The sequence below is a fragment of the Fomitopsis serialis genome (assembly GCF_022376445.1).
Source record: "Fomitopsis serialis strain Sig1Antser10 chromosome Unknown B0H18scaffold_2, whole genome shotgun sequence".
Classification (NCBI taxonomy): domain Eukaryota; kingdom Fungi; phylum Basidiomycota; class Agaricomycetes; order Polyporales; family Fomitopsidaceae; genus Fomitopsis; species Fomitopsis serialis.
The window spans coordinates 1,051,195-1,071,066 of NW_025954962.1; the positions used below are offsets into that span (position 1 = coordinate 1,051,195).

General features: G+C 55.0%; 8 protein-coding genes and 2 non-coding genes across 10 annotated transcripts; 3 read left to right on the forward strand and 7 right to left on the reverse strand.

Annotated features, from left to right (window-relative positions):
* Window positions 1–802: 802 nt before the first annotated feature.
* Window positions 803–2,410, reverse strand: B0H18DRAFT_1113252 (uncharacterized protein; the record flags this gene model as incomplete). The annotated part of the gene is made up of 4 exons (XM_048032919.1): window positions 803–1,014; window positions 1,071–1,346; window positions 1,399–2,040; window positions 2,098–2,410. The coding sequence occupies 4 exons, from the start codon at window positions 2,408–2,410 to the stop codon at window positions 803–805; spliced, it is 1,443 nt and encodes a 480-aa protein (XP_047900495.1).
* A 502-nt stretch (window positions 2,411–2,912) lies between these two features.
* Window positions 2,913–3,970, reverse strand: B0H18DRAFT_867161 (uncharacterized protein; the record flags this gene model as incomplete). Its single annotated transcript, XM_048039841.1, has 5 exons — window positions 2,913–3,080; window positions 3,139–3,279; window positions 3,342–3,494; window positions 3,547–3,758; window positions 3,829–3,970. 5 exons carry the CDS (start codon window positions 3,968–3,970, stop codon window positions 2,913–2,915), a joined length of 816 nt encoding a protein of 271 aa, XP_047900496.1.
* A 563-nt stretch (window positions 3,971–4,533) lies between these two features.
* On the reverse strand, window positions 4,534–7,493 carry B0H18DRAFT_970445 (SacI homology domain-containing protein). Its single transcript, XM_048043710.1, has 15 exons — window positions 7,427–7,493; window positions 7,269–7,369; window positions 7,134–7,217; window positions 6,806–7,080; window positions 6,729–6,754; window positions 6,623–6,674; window positions 6,540–6,573; window positions 6,194–6,480; window positions 6,012–6,140; window positions 5,844–5,962; window positions 5,573–5,784; window positions 5,352–5,518; window positions 5,207–5,302; window positions 5,090–5,156; window positions 4,534–5,036 (listed from the first exon to the last, which is right to left on the reverse strand). The coding sequence occupies exons 1-15, from the start codon at window positions 7,453–7,455 to the stop codon at window positions 4,735–4,737; spliced, it is 1,980 nt and encodes a 659-aa protein (XP_047900497.1). The 5' UTR covers window positions 7,456–7,493; the 3' UTR covers window positions 4,534–4,734.
* A 109-nt stretch (window positions 7,494–7,602) lies between these two features.
* B0H18DRAFT_1113255 (leucine-rich repeat-domain-containing protein) lies at window positions 7,603–8,548 on the forward strand (the record flags this gene model as incomplete). The annotated part of the gene is made up of 4 exons (XM_048032920.1): window positions 7,603–7,684; window positions 7,732–7,772; window positions 7,830–7,871; window positions 8,012–8,548. 4 exons carry the CDS (start codon window positions 7,603–7,605, stop codon window positions 8,546–8,548), a joined length of 702 nt encoding a protein of 233 aa, XP_047900498.1.
* A 226-nt stretch (window positions 8,549–8,774) lies between these two features.
* On the reverse strand, window positions 8,775–9,638 carry B0H18DRAFT_1081605 (uncharacterized protein; the record flags this gene model as incomplete). The annotated part of the gene is made up of 6 exons (XM_048031418.1): window positions 8,775–8,909; window positions 8,965–9,025; window positions 9,084–9,309; window positions 9,362–9,385; window positions 9,452–9,475; window positions 9,542–9,638. 6 exons carry the CDS (start codon window positions 9,636–9,638, stop codon window positions 8,775–8,777), a joined length of 567 nt encoding a protein of 188 aa, XP_047900499.1.
* Window positions 9,639–10,287: 649 nt separating this feature from the next.
* Window positions 10,288–14,200, forward strand: B0H18DRAFT_970465 (OPT oligopeptide transporter protein-domain-containing protein). Its single transcript, XM_048043711.1, has 12 exons — window positions 10,288–10,984; window positions 11,056–11,204; window positions 11,265–11,411; window positions 11,462–11,982; window positions 12,044–12,285; window positions 12,344–12,712; window positions 12,768–12,872; window positions 12,926–13,251; window positions 13,307–13,614; window positions 13,672–13,712; window positions 13,765–13,819; window positions 13,874–14,200. Exons 1-12 carry the CDS (start codon window positions 10,478–10,480, stop codon window positions 13,936–13,938), a joined length of 2,835 nt encoding a protein of 944 aa, XP_047900500.1. The 5' UTR covers window positions 10,288–10,477; the 3' UTR covers window positions 13,939–14,200.
* Window positions 14,201–14,564: 364 nt separating this feature from the next.
* On the reverse strand, window positions 14,565–16,233 carry B0H18DRAFT_970468 (COP9 signalosome subunit 6). Its single transcript, XM_048043712.1, has 9 exons — window positions 16,078–16,233; window positions 15,950–16,026; window positions 15,769–15,894; window positions 15,627–15,715; window positions 15,329–15,566; window positions 15,180–15,272; window positions 15,020–15,120; window positions 14,890–14,958; window positions 14,565–14,829 (listed from the first exon to the last, which is right to left on the reverse strand). The coding sequence occupies exons 1-9, from the start codon at window positions 16,149–16,151 to the stop codon at window positions 14,686–14,688; spliced, it is 1,011 nt and encodes a 336-aa protein (XP_047900501.1). The 5' UTR covers window positions 16,152–16,233; the 3' UTR covers window positions 14,565–14,685.
* A 186-nt stretch (window positions 16,234–16,419) lies between these two features.
* B0H18DRAFT_t14 lies at window positions 16,420–16,529 on the reverse strand. Its single transcript has one exon. It is a non-coding gene; the product is annotated as a tRNA-Thr (tRNA).
* Window positions 16,530–16,649: 120 nt separating this feature from the next.
* B0H18DRAFT_970470 (MCM2/3/5 family-domain-containing protein) lies at window positions 16,650–19,838 on the forward strand. The gene is made up of 12 exons (XM_048043713.1): window positions 16,650–16,832; window positions 16,888–17,014; window positions 17,065–17,649; window positions 17,701–17,914; window positions 17,969–18,114; window positions 18,165–18,248; window positions 18,302–18,538; window positions 18,587–18,670; window positions 18,726–18,850; window positions 18,906–19,034; window positions 19,087–19,426; window positions 19,489–19,838. The coding sequence occupies exons 1-12, from the start codon at window positions 16,687–16,689 to the stop codon at window positions 19,516–19,518; spliced, it is 2,247 nt and encodes a 748-aa protein (XP_047900502.1). The 5' UTR covers window positions 16,650–16,686; the 3' UTR covers window positions 19,519–19,838.
* Window positions 19,751–19,843, reverse strand: B0H18DRAFT_t13. Its single transcript has one exon. It is a non-coding gene; the product is annotated as a tRNA-Lys (tRNA).
* Between the last annotated feature and the right edge of the window lie 29 nt (window positions 19,844–19,872).

Consider the following 19,872-nt stretch of genomic DNA (forward strand, 5'->3'; position numbering starts at 1 on the left):
TGCCGCCCTCCTGCTGCCACCAGATACGCCCGGCTCTCTACATCATCCGCGCGAATCATACTCGGCTCCATGTCGCAAATGCAACGCGACGGCGACGCTGCCGATGCGACAGCGATCCACCTCTTCCACAGTCTGGCAGTCCTGAATTTGGCTGGAACACTGCGTACCGTTAGCAACATCCACCACAGTCGCCTGGTTCGTACATCGCCTTGACAGCATCAACTTCATCACAGCGATCACGCACCCGCCGCCCACGCGACGCGACGATACTTACCACCGTCTCACGCGCCGCATCGGCCAATGTTCGGAAGGGAAATCCATGCCACCATCTTTGGAAGGTGTTGAGGAACCCGACGCGCCTTGGACGTCCGCCGCGGCGACTCGGGGCCACGCACAGGCAACGTTCCTGCGTACGCGGGCTTGTCGCAAGGCTCGGCGCGCAATGTCGGCGGGTCCTCAGTCGTAATCTGCAGCGTTGCACAGGGATCAGAAAAAAGACACCGATGGATCCATAAATAGAGATCGCGTACGACGAATCGGAAGGACGTCCTCGCTGTCCACCGATGTGTGTGAATGGTATAAATTCTCGTCCTTGCGGAACGGGTATGTGTACTCATAAGATGTCCATGCGAACATAACAACTCAAGCTGTATTACCGGTAGTCCGACGGTGCAAACGTAGGCTACAGAGAATGACACGGGCGTCGAAAACCCTGACCGATTGGTGTTCAAGCAGAACACAATTAGCGAAGCCCCCCGTCAGGAGGCGTTCGGACGAAATACATACGTGCTGGGAACCGCCGCTACAAGAACAAAGTAGCCACGGCAGCCACAGCCCCAATCGCTGCACTGAGTAGCACGGGGCTGACGACCATGAGGCTGCCCGACCCGCTGCTCTGTGAATCAGACGAGGAACTCGAACTACTGCTGCCACTCTTGCCACTGCTGCTGCTGCTGCCAGTGCTCGAAGCACCGGCGCCCGAGGCAGAGGACGACGGTTTCGGAGTCACCGATGCTAGTAGGTCAGTTCAGCCGGGCAATAGCGTACGTTGAATAACTAAGGCTACGCACCGAGTGGCAGCGGGTTGCTGGAGTTATCGTTCGTCTCGAGGTATCCGTTCGCAAGAGGCATGTCCAAGCACTCGATGATTGGCGTCATGTTGTACTTCGGCTGGTGCGCAAGCGCCTGAGGAAGGATGTATCCAGTCGCGACATCGACAGTCTGCTCGAACAGATCATGTTCAAGGACGATAAAGCCGGTATCGATCTTGGTCGAGTTGCCCATGATCATTTCCCAGTTGTCCAGCACCTCGTACACGTTCACGCTGCCTTCGGGAATGCTCCAATCTGCAGGCACCTTAATGAAACGAACAGTGTGATTCGGCGGCGTTAGACTTACCATTCGTATCGAACGTCTGCGTCGCACTGATGCGCGTCCACAGGATGGGGATCAAGTTCAACGCCTGCGAGATGGCTCTTACCCGGTCATCGATGTCACCGTACGGCGGACGCCAGTAGATCGGTGTCACGTTAAGTGTATCCTTGATAACCTTCTTCGTCCAGGCCAGCTCGACGATGACCTCCTCCGTGGTCTTCGTCGTCATGTACGGGTGACTCCAGGTATGAACGGCAACCTGGTTGCCCGTCATGTACTCGTCCTGCAGGATGGCGGGGCGCGAGATGATACGAGAACCGATGGCAAAGAACGTCGCACGGATGTCCTCCTGGCCGAAGTACTGCAGGAGGTTCGGCGTGTAGGGCGACGGACCATCGTCATACGAGACACCCCACGAGTCCTTGGTGGGGCAGACCGAGACGTCCGTCGTCCTCTGACAGCCGCCGCAAGTCCACCAGCAAGTGCCGGTCGACGACGCGTTGGCCACAGCCGCCGTGTTATTCCCGCATCCACCCGGGTTCGTAGGGGGGGTGTCAGGTATGTACACGCCCGAATCCATCACTTCCTGAATCCACTGCTTGGCCTCGTCGGAGTCGGTTGGAGGCGTGACATCCAGCTTGGGGTAGTTTGTCGGGTTGGGCAAAGCTAATGAAACACGGCAGCATTAGAGTCGAAGACGGGGGAATGAACGCCGAGACGTACAGGGCGGAAGGTCAGGAGCACTTGGGATCCAGGTCTGCTTCGAACCGCCCGCGTAGGTCGTAGAGATAGTGATGGTAGACTGCGTCTGAGTGGCACCGGTGTTGATCTCCGAGAGCGGGACGGCAGTCGGGTTCACGGATATCAAGGAAAAGGTGACGGTGGACGGAAGGACGGAGGTGGCTGTGGCAGTGTTCGCGTTGGAAAGAGCGGCAGAGTTCTCGTCTGCGGCCGTGGCGCGTCGTGCATGGGGCTGCACGTTGTGCGCGGACGCGAACGCTGGGAGGAAGAGCGCGGATAGCACGGCATACTTCATGACTGGATATAGATGGGGAAGGTAAAGAACGGGGGGGTTTGTGGCCGCACGGGGCGGCGGAGAAGATAGCGAGGTCAGGACGGGCCTTTGACGTGCGTGGGGAGGAGACAGACCTTATATGCGGGGCGCTATGGGCGCGTCTGCAGCGCGACGGGCGAGGAACACGGCGGACGGACGGTGGACAGACGTCAAAAAGCCATCGCCGTGTTCGGGGCCGTACGCCGTCTATGAATAGCGCGCACAGCCAATCAGCGTGCGTGGCCCGCGCTTCTTCAGCTCACAATCAGACGTCTGCGCACAAATAAATCCACCTATAAATACCAGGCACCACACATGTCCATTCCGACTATTTATAGCAATCGATGGTTCGCCGACGCTCGCTGCCGCGTCGGCGCGCCCAGCCACGCGCCCGCGGCCAGGTGTCTATGTACAGAAGGAGCTTCTGCTTTTGGTCAGGGCAGCGCGTGTGCGGCACTAGAGCGGCTGGCTGCCTCTCCTCGCCTCACACCTTCAGCTTCTTCGGGCGCGGCTTCTCCAGGTCAATCTCCTCCTCGTCATCGTCGTCCTCGCTGTCCTCGTCGTCGTCAGAGTCCACCCCGTCCCCGCCAGCCTGGCCCAGGAAGTACTCCACCGCCTCGGGGAACACGTCGTTTGCGATCAGCACGCCCAGCTGCAACCGTCACGTCTCAGCGCCAGCCATCCAGCACCCGGAGATGAAGCGCACGCACGTCAAATGGATCCTCTGATTCCTCAAACAGGTTGAAGAAGCTGCCCCCCTCTGCAGGCATGTCATCACCGTCCTCGTCCTTCACGCGCGGGTGCAGTTTCGTCAGGTTCTTCGCGTCGTCCTTCCAGTTGATCTTGCTCGCCTGCACCGGCATCACAGTGTATTCTTAGCCATGGCCATAGCTTCCATAGCGATGGAACCTACCTGGGGCTCTACGTCGCGCTCCCACGAGAAGTCGATCATTGAATCAGTCAGACCGTCCGTGTCGGACTTTTCTTCCGCTGCCGCAGGCCCAGGGGACCACTTGTACTGTTTCTTGAGTACACTATCAGAGAAGTACGGGTTCTCCTTGAAATACTACGCCCGACGCGTCAGCTACCTCCGCCAGATGAAACGCACAACCACCCACGAATTCCAAGGTGAAGCACCGCGACTCCTTCGTGTCACGCGTAACCCATACATCCTCCAGATAGCTTAGCGCGACCTGATCCGAGTTGTGCTGCGCGTGAAGCGCGAACATGCTGTGGTTCATGAGTGCCACGGGCCAGAACTTGGAGATACCCTTGAGGATTACACGACGCTTTTCATACACGGGGTACAATGCCTCCTGAGCGCGGCGTTCTGCATGCAATACACCCCATCAGCCAGCACGCCTTTTCCACACAGACAAAGACGCGTCTACTGTACGTACCTAGCAGCAGCTCCGTACGCGCGATCTCCTTCTGGATGCCGTTCAACTTCTGAGCATCCTCGTCGGTCAGCTCCACGTCCCCAAGGGGATTCTTCTCCGTCGACGCTCCGGGGGAAGCGCGTTTGACACCTTTGCCGCTCATTTTGTTAGACCTGGGATAAAGCGGGACAATGACCAGGACAGTGAAGAGTGGCGACCGTGCGACGGCTCCCGCGCGAAATTTGGTGCAGCCACAGTCGTGAGAATGATTCAGAGTCCGATAGTCCTCCGCTGTGGCGGTGGCATACCAACAGCGTACTTACGACCATACTAATTACCGCGACCAGCTCTGCTCTCCCTCACACTGGGTCATTGTAATAGCACTTGGTTGTGTCTGGACAGATTCAAATCCGTGGCTCGATCTCATAACTATAACACGAGACCATTTTGACTCTGAAAGCATTCTCCTCGGACAACGTGAGATTCCTACGAATTAACTCACAAACGACCGGAACGTAGACTCGGAGCTCGAGGTATCCGAGTCAACCACGGTTATCCTTCGTCATGGTGCACAGTCCGGCTGTCAAATCTTGATCAAAATGGGGATCTCGAACTTGTGTGAGCTTGTAGGCGCAACGAGATCGCTAGAAGATAGCCATGGGCAGACCCTAGATCTGCACAATTGCAAAGAAGCACTGGCATGTATGATGGCACTGGTCTACTCCACCATTCACCCGGTCCCAAGTCGGTCTCTCACCCATGCACCCGACCCTTTGGCTTGGCAAAGAAGCCTGCAGCCCTCGGTCCCGCTAAGGGGACACCCGATATCTCGCACACCATATATATAAACGACAGAACGAAGCAACATGAGCAGAGCGCAGTCCGAGACCTGAGCCTGTACAGAAACGGAGCCATATGTCACCCACGCTAATCGACCCGCTTCGTCCCCATCTCCACCTCTTCTATCCTGCTCTTCGCACGCCGGTGGCCTGGCATCTTCCCTCTGTGCACGGGAGCCGACGACTTGAGCTCTTTCAGGTCGAGTGCTGGGATGCCGAAGCCCTTGCCCCGTTGACCACTCCGGAAGCCAGGGCCGGTGTAATGGATGATATTCGTGAGCGGCACGAGCCGTGGCCAGTTGACATATTCAATGCCATGCGCGAAGATAAAGATGAGCGACAGGGTCAGGAGGACGAACCAAAGGAGGAAGTAATAGAAAAGTGAGTAGTCTATGCAGGTCGTAAGTCGAGAGGACATCGTGTCGCAGGTACTGGAGACATACCGGATGTGCGCGGCAGTGTGAGGCCAGCAAAGATCATGAAGATAGAGAAACCCAAGACATATGGCATCTGTGGGGCCTATTTCAACATCACAACATCCATTTTCGACTTAGACTTACTGCTCGGACGACCAGAGGACGACTGTCGTAAACGAACGTCGACGGCACCCATCCTCTCCGCGGGACAAATGCACCGGTCATTAGATCATAGGCGTCCTGAGACGCAGTCAATGACGAGTGGATATGCTCAACGGAACGTGCATACTTGTCGGGCTCCGTCGAAGAAGTTATTCTTCAAATACCGCATGACGGAGTTCCTGAGATCCTCAAACATGCCCTGGCGAGTCCGCTGACCGGTTCTTGTGAAGTCGGTCTTCAATGCGCCTGTGCCACTGTACGCAACGGAGATCATGTTGGCATGTTCTGTCCACACTGGAGAGGGATCAGCAAACGAAATACTAGGTCATGATCAGGGCCTAGACGTACTCTCGCGGAAATCCCGAATGAAGTCTTCGTAGCGATCGATCGAGTCAGTTTCGTGAAGGACGCCTACAGCTCGCAGCTGACGAGTGACCATCCATTTCGCGATCGCGGATTGCCCGACGTTGGTCCTGTCGAGATTGTCCATGCAGTTTGTACGGACAACCCCCGCCTGGATCTTGACCGGTTCGGGTTGAGAAGCATCGAGGTGGAAGTACCTGGCGAAAATAGCAGGACAGCGTTAGAAAGAACATGATAGATACCGAATTTAACGTACCCGTATCTCGTCATATCTTCATCTAGTCTATCTAGAAGACCCTGTATGCGATCCCAGCGCATGTGCTTGCACTCGTTGTGGAAGTCGAAATACTCATATTTGACTTTGGGGAGACTCGCCTACCAAGCCTTTAGCAGAACAACGATATGAAGTAGGTGTGCCGCGTACCTGCTTGACATTGCGTTCATAAGCCTCTTTGACCGGCAGCTCATGGCCCTTCTGGTCGACAAGATTCACGAGGCTTGACTCGCCATACGTTGAGACGATTTCTTGTAGGTGTTTCCGGGTTGCATCGACCTAAAGCATGAAGAATGAGCTAGCTGCACGGAGTACTTGAACGACACGCGCACTGTCTCCTGCAACTCCATGATCTGTACGTCCGGCTTATACCGCAGCGTATTGACCTCCGCCCAGAACACCGGCACACTACCTCGTATTTGCACGAAGCTGAGCTGCACGCTGTTATCGTCAGGGCCAACAAGCAGTATTTGCTCCGTCTCGTTGAAATTGGCGACGTGGCCCTCCTGGTCGATCCCACGCCGGAAGTAACGTGTGCCGGCTCTGTAGCGAGATCGTCGGCTGATGAGGCAGAGACGCATGGGATGGCCATTGACGCGTTCGGGGCGGATGTCGAATGCTGTTGGGAGGGGAGGAACGCTGAGCTTGAGGCTATATGTGCGCAGATAGCTGACTTACTTCCATACAGCATTGGTAGAATGTATGGGCTCAGCTGTGTTAGAGGTCAACTCATGCGAGGACTGTTGAGCCAGTAAGCTCACATTCTGATCCGGATTTCCAACTGTGACGTCTATGAACCTTGACTGAAGGAACCTGTTTCAGGTCAGCGCGAATGCTTCGAGGACATAGACCAGAGGTCGAGCTCACTTATTCCAGAAGAACCTGTCGTCCGCCTGGAAAAGTCTTAGTTGACTCGTTAAACGTCGAAGCACAGTTAGACGCACCACCTCCCAGAGCGGTTTATCCACGTCCTCCTTCAATGAGACCCATTGCGCCTGCAACCTCCTCGTCAAGTCCCACGCATAGCTGAACAAGAAGTTTCCAGAGGCCAGGTGCGACTTGACAAGGGCCAATAGATGCGCTTCGACGGGGTGAGGCGGACTGAGCACGGATATGTCGGGGTTCAACGGCAGGATCTCGTAGTCGGTTGCGCGATAGATGTTCTGCCCCATGAGCCGGCCGCGTAGTTCGCGCCCCGTTATTACTATGATGTACTCCGCTAAAACATAAGGGATGAGGACTGTGTCGAGGAAACGTGGGAGACCGACGAACAGAGTGCAAGGGATATTAGGCCGCATATGCCGTATATTGTTTTGCCTGAGCGTTCGGCAGTTACAGGCAGTGGCGTGTTCGGTGCTGCGAGATATGAGCCACGAAGAGCTCTGGAGAACAGGGCTATCAGCGCACCGTTCAGTACTATATCTCCTGAATTCCTGTAGATTGTGAGAGACCGCGCGCCGACGGGCTCCGCGGGTACGAATGTGTAGGTTTCATTGCCGTTCGTGTACCTGTGCACACCGACTGTGATCAGTAAGTCCCAGCACAGGGATACTGGATCGACGGACAGATTGAGTCGTTGGTGGAGGGCCTTCATGGTGGGCTTGCGCACGGGAGGAGGTGCAGACAGCAGGAGGCGCGTCACGACTCTCGCGTCAGGTATTCTTATGGCAGACGCGCTGTGCCTTTGGCGCCGGCGTCATTCCGGCGCGCGCACGTCCATCGCTCTTGTGCAGGTTCAGCCATGGTGAAGCTCACCCCCGAACTCATCGAGTCGGTGCCCTCGTCGCTCAACCCACTCAAAGAGCGTCAGCTTGACCTCCGAGGTATGAGGCACTCAACCTTTTGGTAACACTTCTAAACATGCTCACAGGTTATAAAATACCTGCCATTGAAAACCTCGGTATAACCAAGGTGTGGACCATCCAAATCGATTGCATGAAGAGTATTAGCTGAATGCAGAGCCATTAGGACCAACATGATGCCATGGACTTTACGGACAACTCTATCACTGTGCTGGGGAACATCCCCTTCTTCGCCGCCTCCGCACCGTTCTCCTCGCAAATAACCGAATATCGACTATCTCTCCATCCCTGCACCTCTCCGTTCCCAATCTCACCACTCTCGTGCTCACGAACAACAACGTATCCGAGCTCGGCGATCTTGAGCCGCTCAAAGACATGAAGAAGCTCGAGTTCCTTTCCCTGTTGGGGAACCCTGTGCGGGAAAAGAAATGGTATCGCGAGTGGCTTGCATGGCGCATCCCATCGCTGAGAGTATTGGATTTCCAGAGAATACGCGACAAGGTGCGCCGCACTCGTTCGCTTCCGCTTCCGACCGCGCACTCACCTATCGCCCGCTTTGTCTCTGCTGCAAACGTTCTTTCGCCGCTCAATTTGCAGGAGAGGCAAGCGGCGAAGTCCCTGTTCTTGACCGCAGATGACCTGCCCACGCAGCTAGCAGATACCCTGTCCAAAACGGTCTCGACGCACGCCGCGAAGGCACCCGTCGCGACAGACGAGCCAAAACCGGCCGTGGCGCCGGGAAAGGCAGGGCGGCTTATGTCCAAGGAGGAGGCGGACAAAGTCAAGGAGGCCATTGCGCGTGCGACGTCGGTCGAAGAGATCAGACGTCTGGAACGAAGTCTCAGGGAGGGTTTCATGCCGGACATGCAGGCAGTTGGCGCATGAACCTTGTACAAAACATAGGTGGTTGTAATGCTATTTCCCATTGTACTCTAATCGCTGCTGAGCTTTCCCGCCTGAAACCCAATAACCTCGTTCATCCGTGCGCAACTCGATAATTGAGTGATCGCTAAAATGTAGATGCATGCCGCCTGTATGTACGTACTCGGCGGCCTGTATGCCAAGGTTGTACAGTGCGGGTAGCCCGTACAATTACGCAAGGTCCGGTCGCTTATAAACCAGTACTGGCGTTGGCAATCCAAAGGCCATGGAAGATCAGCGAAATAACAGCCAACAGGTTGCAGAGTGAACTAATTCCGTGAGCCATGCCGAAACGCCTATTTAGCGTCTTCATGTCGGTGGACACCTGACGGTATAATGTCATGGTCAGTACTGGCACCCGAGCATATATGTGAACGTACCCCCTGCTCGTTATAGGATTTGCCCTCGGATTTCTCCAGCTTGTGTCTTTCAAACAACACTCTGAACAAAGGAAGACTTAAACGACCCGATCACTCGGACGATTGCTCATGAATCTTACTTGCTCGTCAGAGGTCCCACCACGAAGTAATTGGCCGCCTGCATTACGAGAACAGACACTAGAACGTAGGCCTGCGCTACATCCGCGACAGCGGGGCTGAAAATGTGGGCTGATACGTCGGGGTGGGCGCGGACCCAGAGGACTAGGAGCCCGGCGGCCCCGATGATGCTCTGACTGAAGTAGACCGGGAAAACACGGTGTTGAAGTGCACCGAACTGGTGTCTGGCTGAAGGCACCATTCAGCAGACGTAATGCAGGGCGTGGGGGGAGATACGTACGCAAGGCTCTAAAGGCAATTTGCCCTGAGTAGGCCCAACATTCATTTCAGCACCAGGCACATTACTGTGAGACACGCAATAAACACGCACCCGCAAAGAACGTAACCCAAATAGCTAGCACAACAGATGAATATATGATCAAGATCAACTTAGTGATGACACGACGATGGGTATACGCACACATGCCAAGGAGCCATGCGTAACCGATGAGATAGAGGCTACTGAAGTTGAACAGCGCCCAGACGGAGGACGGGGACAACGTCTCTGGTCGAGGCATATCGCGCGGTCAATAATTCAATGCGCGTTGGTGGTGAGTAGGGTGGTGGTGAGTAGGGTGGCTCCGGGTAAGTAGAGTCCTACTGTAGAGCGACACTGCGAGCACTGAGACAACCTGCATGTCAGGTGACATATGAGGATGCGGCGGGCCCTGCGGCCGTCGCACTGCAGATCACTGATCAGTGTGCGGCCGTGTACTTATACGTACATAGAACATCGCGCTTGGACAACAGATTGATCAGCATGCAACGGCGCCATTTCCCATGCTGAAGGCACTGTTTCGCCTGCGGCCGCTCCTTGACCACATACGGCTAGCCAATACCTCGTAGGCGTGAGTCCGAGCGAACAGTGTTCAGCTCCGGGAGCACCGCTGCTGCGAAGAGAAGCTGGTGCGGCGGAGTGAGGCTCGTAGCGAAGGCCAACTCGGGCGATGCGCGGTGACCCGCCAGATCAGGAAGTGCCCTGGCTCAGCGCTCTGTGGCTGGTGCCTGTCTTGAGCTTGAGCGAGCGCGTCCCTGGCCGCCGCTGCAGTTCTCCGCCGTGTGAGGGAGTGTGCGGTGGGCGTAAGTAGCGGGGTCTCGGCGCGGGGAGGACTCTGGCACTGCCAGAGCCAGAGACTCTGAGGAGAGAGGCAGTATGTATTTGGGCAATACATATCTGTGGGCGAGAGCCAGGAACCGCGGATAGCGGCTGATGTGCCTGGGCCGGCGCCTCCGTCTCTAGCAGTCTCACTGTCCCATCTCTCATTCCGCCACCTCTTCCCCCCGCCCCTCCTCCGTCTCCCCCTCCTGCGACACTTCACGACGCCCCACGCTGCCCTAGCCCACGCCCTCGCTGCCCATGGCGGGTCTCCCGCGAAGCTCAGCAGGCAGACCGTTCTCCACCGACCGTCCCTCCTCAGCGCGTCCCTCCACCTCGGGCGCATACTTCGATCGCGATCCACAGTATACCTTCTCCCAGGAATACACCATCGACGAGGACGAAGACGACGAGTCTGATGCGGAGGATGTCTTTGCCTTTGGTCCTCCTTCCACCGCCCAGCAGCGGGAGGAATTCCCTCCAGCTCACTTCCCTGAGATCCCCTTCGCAGGCTCTGGTTTTCCGGATACACCGGGTCTTCGAACTACACCCCTAGCCACCACTCCCATCGCCTTCCCTCCCCCGACCTTTGATCTCCATGGCAAGGCAGGCCCGTACAGTCCGAGCTTGCCAGGCCCAATTCCCGGGCCGTCGACTATGCACTCGCGGCACCCATACCCTATGAGTCCAGTCGAAACGCCTCCCTCAACGGACTCGAATGGGCACAGCGACGATGCGTATCGGCTCCGTCGCCTCAGTCAAGCTCCTGTCTCGCCCTTAACTGGACTCAGCCAAGGGACGGGCAAGTTCTCTGGCATTAGTTCGGCCCTGAGCTCAAGGGGGCGCGCATATCACTCACCGACGCGAAGGAGAAGTACCGCGAGTCTTTGGCATCCAAACCGAAGCTCCAAGGGATCCCGTCGACCGCTGAGTCCATTGTCAGCTATGGGAGCATGCTAGAAGCAGACAGTCAGGAAGGTTCCGTAAAGTGCGTAATTCTGGACTCTTGCTCCCATTCCACGCTCATCAGCTACCTACGACGGTGTAGAATGGACTACGACTTCGATGAGCATGAGGAGGAGGATAGCCCTTACGCCGAAGTGCGCGCGTCGGTATCAAATATCGACGACACAGAGATGCCTGTCCTCACTGTGCGGCTATGGATAGTAGGACTAGGGCTCACCTTCGTTTCTGCGTACGTGGTGTCCTGCTGGAGCTGCTCGTTATTTGCTCACATCAGCGCAGAGCGGCGAACGTCTTCTTTTACATGCGTCAACCAGCACCATCGATCACCTCTACTCTCCTTGTTATCCTCGCACATCCCCTCGGCAAGCTCCTCGCGTACTGGCTCCCCATAACGTCCCATCGACTACCTAGATGGCTCGGCGGCGGAGAGTGGTCATTGAATCCTGGTCCATGGAACATCAAAGAGCACGCTCTCGTGTATATGATGGCCAACGTCGCAACCGGCGCGCCATATGCGATTCAGGCGACGATCTCTATCGACGTCAACTACGGGCTGAACCTTGGCTACTGGTTCAATACGGTGCTGATCCTCGCGACGCAGCTCACAGGCTTCGGGCTTGCTGGACTGTGCAAGCGATTGTTGGTTTACCCGGCAAGCATGGTTTGGCCGCAGAACTTGATCGTGTGCACACTGCTGAATACCCTGCATGCGGAGGAAGACGAACCACGAGGAGGTATCTCGAGATTTAGGTACTTGGTTTACGTCGGCTCGGCGGCCTTCGTCTTTTACTTCCTGCCAGGTATGTATCCAGTGTTTCATATATGACCTGTTGCACCTCTTGATCCACGAAATCTCCATAGGCTACCTCTTCACAGCGCTCTCTGTCTTCTCCTGGATATGCTGGATCAAACCTGACAACGTCCGCGTGAACCAGGTGTTCGGTATATACTCCGGCATGGGCCTGAGCTTCTTGACGTTCGACTGGACAGAAATCAGCTGGATCACAAGCCCGCTCATGGTGCCTTGGTGGGCGCAAGTGCAAGTGTTCACCGGATTCGTCATTTTTTACTGGATCATGACCCCGGCGTTGTACTATTCAAACGTGCGCGTCCCGTCTCATCGACATCGGCTCATCGACTGACATTTATATATATTCGTAGACCTGGAACCTTGCCTATTTCCCTATGTACTCATCGCGGTTGTTCGACAAGTACGGAAATGACTACAACGTGTCGATGGTGCTCACAGACGAGAAGAAGTTCAACGTGACCGCATACGAGGACTACTCGCCGCTATACCTCCCTGCGGCTTACTCCATGGCGTACCTTATGGCGTTTGCCCTTGCGACCTGCGTCATTGTACACACCATCCTCTTTCATGGACGCGCCATCTTGAACGGCTTCAGGAGAATACAGGTGGAGAAGGAGGACATCCATGCCAAATTGATGAAGGCGTACCCGGAGGTGCCGATGTGGTGGTACTTACTCGTTCTCGTCGTCTTCTTCAGTCTGGCCATTGTGGCGGTCGAGGTGCGATTTCGATTCTCCGACCATGTTGTTTCTAACCTTTCGCCACGAACGGCAGGTTTGGGATACAGATGCGCCAGTGTGGTTCATTTTACTGGCGCTACTGATACCTGTGGTATACATTATCCCCTCCGGATATGTTTATTCGATCACTGGGCAAGTTGTGAGTGTGCTTGTGCATGCCGGTCGAGTTTGCCGCTGATGGAACCCGCAAAGATATCAATCAACATCATAGCGCAAATCGTTCCCGGGACGATCCTGACCGGCCAGCCTGTTCCGAATATGATCTTCAAGTCTTACACGCTGCAGACGCTCTCCGAGGGCACACGCTTCGTGCAAGATATGAAACTCGGTCACTACGTCAAGGTCCCTCCGCGAGCTACGTTCGTCGTGCAGCTGACGTCAACGTTCATGGTGGCCTTCATCCAGTGTGGAATGCAGCAATGGATATTCGACAAAGTGCCAGACATCTGTTCGCAGCGCCAGAAGTACGATCTGACGTGTCCACACAACGAGGTCTTCTATGAGGCGTCCGTGTTGTGGTATGAGTTTGCGTATTCATTCCATGATTTGTTAGTCTCACGTTTCTTTGACCAGGGGTGTCATCGGACCGAAGCGACAATTCGGCACTGGATCGCCGTACCACCCGGAGTTGTATGCTCTCATCATCGGTGCCATCCTACCTATTCCGTTCTGGCTTTGGCAGCGTCGGTTCCCCAGTTCCTGGGTGCGGTACGTCAATACGCCCCTCGTTCTCAACGGGATTTCGGCTATCCCCCCTGCGACGGGCATCAACTATTCATCCTGGTTCCTGGTTGGCTTGATCTTCCAATATGTCATACGGCGGAAGAACTTCGCTTGGTGGAGCAAGTTCAACTACGTGACGAGTGCGGCATTGGATAGTGGTACGTGGCTGGCGGGACAAAGTTGCAGCTGTCATGATTGATAGTTGTCGTTCATAGGAACGGTGATATCATTGCTTTTCATTTTCTTCACGCTGGAGGTTAGTACGTTGATTATGAGCAACGAACATGGATTTACCCGATGACTTCCAGTTCCCTAGCGGCGGTCACTACTTGAGCTGGTGGGGAAATGACGTTTGGAAGCGAAGTATGTTGTACTCGATTGTGCATCAGTGCGTTGCGTTAATGCGCCCCTTAACAGCCGTCGATTTTACCGGTGCGACGCTCAAGACTCCACCACTCACTGGCATACCCAGTACCACTTAGTGCTTCTTAAACGTCCCCACTTCGCGCGGGCATGTAGCCAGTCCGACCAGCCTCATTGTTTCATAGGCTGCGCTCGCAGCCACTCCTTCGCATTACCCCCTATACGTCCTCGGCGCGCACACCCACACCACCACGTCATTATACATTCGTATCTATCCCGTGTATACTCAGCCCAAAGTGTACACTGTACTCTCCGACGTCGCCTCCCCTGTCTGCGGTTGCTCCCGATCTCACGCATTTGTCTCTGTGGTCTAGATTAGCGTAGCTGCTGAGGTACGGTACATATTACGGTATTCTTTTGGAAGCCACTGGAAAGTGTAATTCATCTCCACTGAGCCCCCGCGGCGTTATGGGCTGCTCTCAAGTCAAGGTTGGGCCAGGTTCCAAACCATATCCTCGCAGTCAGACTCGCACAAAAGGCGCTTGTCGTATCGTATAGTCTGCAACGGAGAGTATCAGGCATAGCAGCAAGCCTGATGATGTCTGAGGATCGTAAACAGTACATACTCCGAGATTGGAGAGCTGCTGAATGAATTGTGCTGGCGGCAACCCCTCTTACGACTGAAAGTAGTCGCTTACCGCCCGGCTACCAGGAGGCTGCCTTGAGGAGAGCGTTCACGGACGTCGATCCGTCACACGGCGTAAGTAGATTGGGGGGACACATACTGATACAACAGCGCAGCGAATAGCACAGCAAGGAACAACTGCAGTTCCGGAGTCCAGATCCTGCCGGCCCTCGTAAGGATCTTAATGGAAGCTCCGCCAGTCGGAAAGCCTGTCCATGCCCATGCCCATCATCCCCATACCGGGCATGCCGCGACGCCGTGGGCCGCCTGGCCCAGCGTGCCGCTCTTCGCGTGTGGCAGTAAGCACAACGTGCTTGTCCACCAGCTATGCGGGCGCCCCGTGGTTAGTCAGTGTGGACGCAAGATGAGCGATAACGAGACGCACATCATTCAGTAGACTAGCGGATTTGGTCAGCGCGGAGAGGTATGCCGTGAGCTGGACGTCCTCGTATTCCTAGGAAACGTTGCGAGAGTCATCAGAAATGATTGTGCATGAACGCGAAAAAGCCACGTACAGTATCAAACTCCTCCCGGAACCCTTTGTGGTCGCTTGCAGGCAACGAGGCGACAAGAGCCGAAAGAGCGCGAAGCGTCGAGTGATCTTTGATCGCTTGCCCTGTCAGCAGGCGCAAAGTCAAATCTGGGGTGTCAATACGGATAACCGTCTGGACGCACCTGCCAAGATGTCGGAGACGTACTTGACCAATAGCACAATTCTGTCGTGCAACATTTTCACGGCAGCACGCTGTGAACTTAAATGCGAATGCACTGGAAATAGGTGTTCGTTGTTCATAGCCGTGGTAGCTCCTGGAGTCACGACTCACAGCTGTTGTCGCCCTCCCCACCCTTAGCAGTCCAATCTACAGCAATCCGTTCCGCTTCGCCCGTCTCGACGGAGAACGGTGCTTCGATGAACACAGAACGCGACTTGCGGTCACGAATTTCTATTGTCGGCTCGTAAGCTTTGAGCGGTAGCGATTGGGCAGTCAAGTCAGGGGATGCAGCAAAAACGGTGGAAGGCTGAAGGATGAGGAGGAGCGGCGTCGCGCTGTAGGGCAAGAACTATGCGTATGGGGAAATTGATGTTTAACGCGATCATGGCGGGTGGTCTGTGTCACTCACCTGTTCATGCAGGGCAATGTGCTGTGCCGTCGGTCGTGGAGCGACGGTGTACCATCCTATAAACTCGAGGGAGGGAAAGACTTGCTTGTCTGCGTGACGCGTGAGCATACTCAGCGGACGAATTGAAGGATCACTGCCTCACACTGTTCTTTGCGATCCAGCAAGAAGTTCTGGTCGACAGTGGCGCCACCGTCTGCCAAGGCGAGCTCAAATGTATTCACGATCTCGACATCTCGCCCATTCTGCGTGCCCAATAGTGCGCCAATGACTGCCAGGCTCTCGTCACGTCTGGGGCGCCCATAGAGGCCTCATCGACGACCTACCGAAAGGACTGTTCGATCTGGTCTGGAGTTTGAGACGCGTAAGGTGTTCAGAGATGTTCAGAATGGGCAGTGGGTGCCTGCAGAGACATCAGTCTCCGAACACTGGCAGACTAGATGTTGACTCGTACAAAGCTATTGAGAGTCCTGATGCCGTGCTTGACGGAAGCACAACAGGCAGCTCGTCGGTTTCCATCGCGCTCATGTTCACTCAAAGCTGGTCGATGTTGTGAGAGTGGCGAACGACTGCAAGGACAACGACAGAATATAGGGCGCTTATTTGTATGCGGGTGGCTCACAAGGCGTGGCGGCGATATGCGCCACCAGTCATGCGGGCGCTAAAACACCACTGCATGTCACCCTCGTCCGATTCCTTTGCGATGACTTTCGTGAGCTTCCGCAATGCAAAAGCACCCTCGGATAGACCAACAGATGTCCTGGGGCGTCGGAAAGACCATAAACAATATAAAGGATTCCTGTTAGCCGATTTGAACGACTGACCTCGTCATCACGTGACCGTGGGAAACCACGGACTTGGAAACCCGATACTAGTGACGCGCTCTACCAGCTGAGCTAAACAGGACTAGTTGTTCTTGAGCGCTCATAGATGATGGCCTGGTAACTGTATGTGACACGTCTTTGCCTGCCCTAAACTACGGTATTGAACGCGACCCTCTGGAGAGCGTCGCGTCTTGCACTGGCTCCTGCATTCACTCAAACACGCCTTCGCTCCCTTCAAGATGTCAGGATTTGACGCAGACCGCGTTTTCTCTGTTTCTGTTCACGATGTGCCGGAGCCCACTGGTCCAGACTCACCCTCCCAGACAGAGAAGCTGCTTCTCGACTTCCTGCTTCAGTACCGCGTCGGCGGTGACTTCATCTACAGGTGTGTCTCCCTGTGTCCCGGTAATTATTCGATACGTGGGCCGACTTTGTGTCAGGGATAAGCTTCGCGCCAATCTGCTTCTCAAGCAGTATCAGTTGGAGGTTGACCTCCGCCATATTGGTCTTTATAACGACGAACTTGCCCATGCTATTCAAGACAGGCCTGCTGAGATTCTCCCTCTGGTACGTCTTCCGTTGTATTTGCCGCCCCTCAGACACTGACAACGCCACAGTTTGAGACTGCTGCCACAAAGGCTGCGCGCACGATCCTCTTCCCTCTCGCAGCCAACGGGCAAGGTCCAAGTAACGACGTCGCCACACAAGCCATTCAGAACATTCAGATCCTGACGAAGTCTGGTCTTAACCTTCAGCAATTCCGCGACCTTTCTGCGAACACCATGAACAAGCTCGTCCGTATCCCCGGCATCGTCATTTCCGCCTCCGTTCTCTCTGCGCGAGCGACAAAGCTCCACCTGCAATGTCGCGCGTGTCGCACCGCAAAGAACATCTATCCGCCGAGTGGCCTAGGAGGCCTGGGAGGAGGCTCGGACAGGGGCCTTCCGCGAGTCTGTGACGCAGCTCGGATCGAAGGGCAGGAGAAAGACTGCCCCATGGATCCGTACCTCATCATCCACTCAAAGTCCACATTCTCAGACCACCAGACATTGAAGCTGCAGGAGGCGCCTGACATGGTCCCTGTTGGAGAGCTTCCCCGGCATATGTTGCTTTCTGCGGACAGATATCTTACCGGACAAGTGGTGCCTGGCTCGCGCGTCATTGCAACTGGTATCTACTCGACCTTCCAGTCAGCCAAGTCGGTGAGCGACGTGATTGGGTCGCGCGCACTTTCTCTGACCGTTTGGCTGTAGAAAAACGGCGGTGCAGCTGCCCTACGGAATCCTTACCTTCGGCTCGTTCACTTGGAAGTCTCCTCTCCTGCAGCTTCTGGATCGAGTGGTGCGAATCCGTTTGGCTTGCAATTCTCGCCTGAGGAAGAGGAAGACTTCGGTGAGATGGCTCGGAGCGACGGGTTCTACGAGCGATTCGCCAAAAGTGTTGCGCCGAGCATTTTCGGCAGCCTCGGTATGCTCGCTGATGTGACATTGGATTCGGCTTGCTGACATCAGTGTTCCACAGACATTAAAAAAGCGATTACGTGCTTGCTTTTCGGTGGATCCAAGAAGGTCCTACCAGACGGCATGCGGTTACGAGGCGATATAAATGTGCTTTTGCTTGGTGATCCTGGTACTGCCAAGAGTCAGTTGCTCAAATTCGTTGAGAAGGTATGCTTACTCCTCGCATACCATACTACTCGGTCTGACGATCGTGCTAGGTTGCACCAATAGCAGTCTATACGTCTGGCAAAGGTTCCAGTGCGGCTGGTCTGACGGCCTCTGTACAGCGCGATTCTGTCTCGGTGAGTCACAGGCCTTCTTGTATCTATTCCCCTACTGATGGGACTCTTCTCAGCGTGAATTTTACCTGGAAGGTGGCGCGATGGTTCTGGCCGACACTGGGGTCGTCTGCATAGACGAGTTTGATAAGATGCGAGATGAAGACCGTGTAGCCATTCACGAAGCTATGGAGCAACAAACTATCTCCATCGCCAAGGCGGGTATAACCACCGTACTCAACTCGAGGACGAGTGTATTGGCTGCCGCGAACCCGGTTTGGGGTCGTTATGACGAAGGTCGGAGTCCAGGCGAGGTATGCGTGTTCGAACCAATCCACAGACGAGGGCTGACTCTGTTGCAGAACATTGACTTCCAAACAACTATCTTGTCGCGGTTCGATATGATCTTCATCGTTAAGGACGAGCACAACGAGCAGCGCGATCGGGTTCGTCGCTTCGTAGAGTCTACCACTTGCCTCTTCCTCATGAGCACATCTGCAGATGATAGCGAAGCACGTCATGAACATTCACATGAACCGACCAAACGAGAATGCCGACGAGAATGGTGAGGCGATCGGTGAGATCGACATCGACAAGATGAAGCGGTATATCGCATACTGTAAAGCGTACGCCACTCCGCGAATGCGAATAGACCCACTACTAAACTTCATATCTTGGTAGGAAATGCGCACCACGGCTTTCTTCTGAGGCACAAGAGATGCTCAGTAGTCATTTCGTATCTCTGCGAAAGCAAGTGCAACAAGTCGAGCAAGATAACGACGAGCGTAGCTCCATCCCGATCACTATTCGGTTTGTCACGGCTTGAGGTGCTGCTCACCACCTTCGCTGACATCGACTGCAGACAACTCGAGGCCATCATTCGTATCTCCGAATCCCTCGCTAAGCTTACACTTTCACCCGTAGTACGCAACCACCACGTCGAGGAAGCCATCCGGCTCTTCAAGTGTTCGACCATGGACGCCGTCTCCGCAGGCTCTGCTGACGGGCTTTCCCGAGGGGAGTTGAACGAGGAAATGAACAGGATCGAGAAGGAGATCCGCCGGCGGTTGCCCATAGGCTGGAGCACCAGCTACCAAAGTCTCGTGCGTGAGTTCGTCACACAACAGGGCTATTCCAGCCATGCATTGGAACGAACGCTGTTTGTGTTGGAGAAACGCGAGGTCATCCGGTTTTCAGGTCAAGTAGGTATTTCTCAGCTTGCTCTCCTAGGCGGCTCGCTGATGATCTTTCTCTACGTTGGCAGAACAAAGTCGTACATAGATGTGGTGTTTGATATCTTTGCGTTGCTGCTTCTGTTCGCTCTTGGTTCATGCTGTCTAAGACTTCTGCATCGATGTTGTATCCAGGCTGTCGTAACATACTGTATCTTTGCATTATCCTATCACCCATTGTAGCAGTGGACGTTCAAACGTTCATATTCAACAGTGCCTGCCACCTCATGGCCATTTGCTTTGATCCGTGCAACATCTGAACTCGCCGTGAGTATGTAGCAACATAAAACTATTAGCCCACCGCGAGGGTCGAACTCGCAGCCTTCAGATTGCCTGCCTACAGACATTGTAAGAGTCTGACGCTCTATCCGATTGAGCTAGGCGGGCAATATGATGGTTAGCGCTCACAGTCGTCC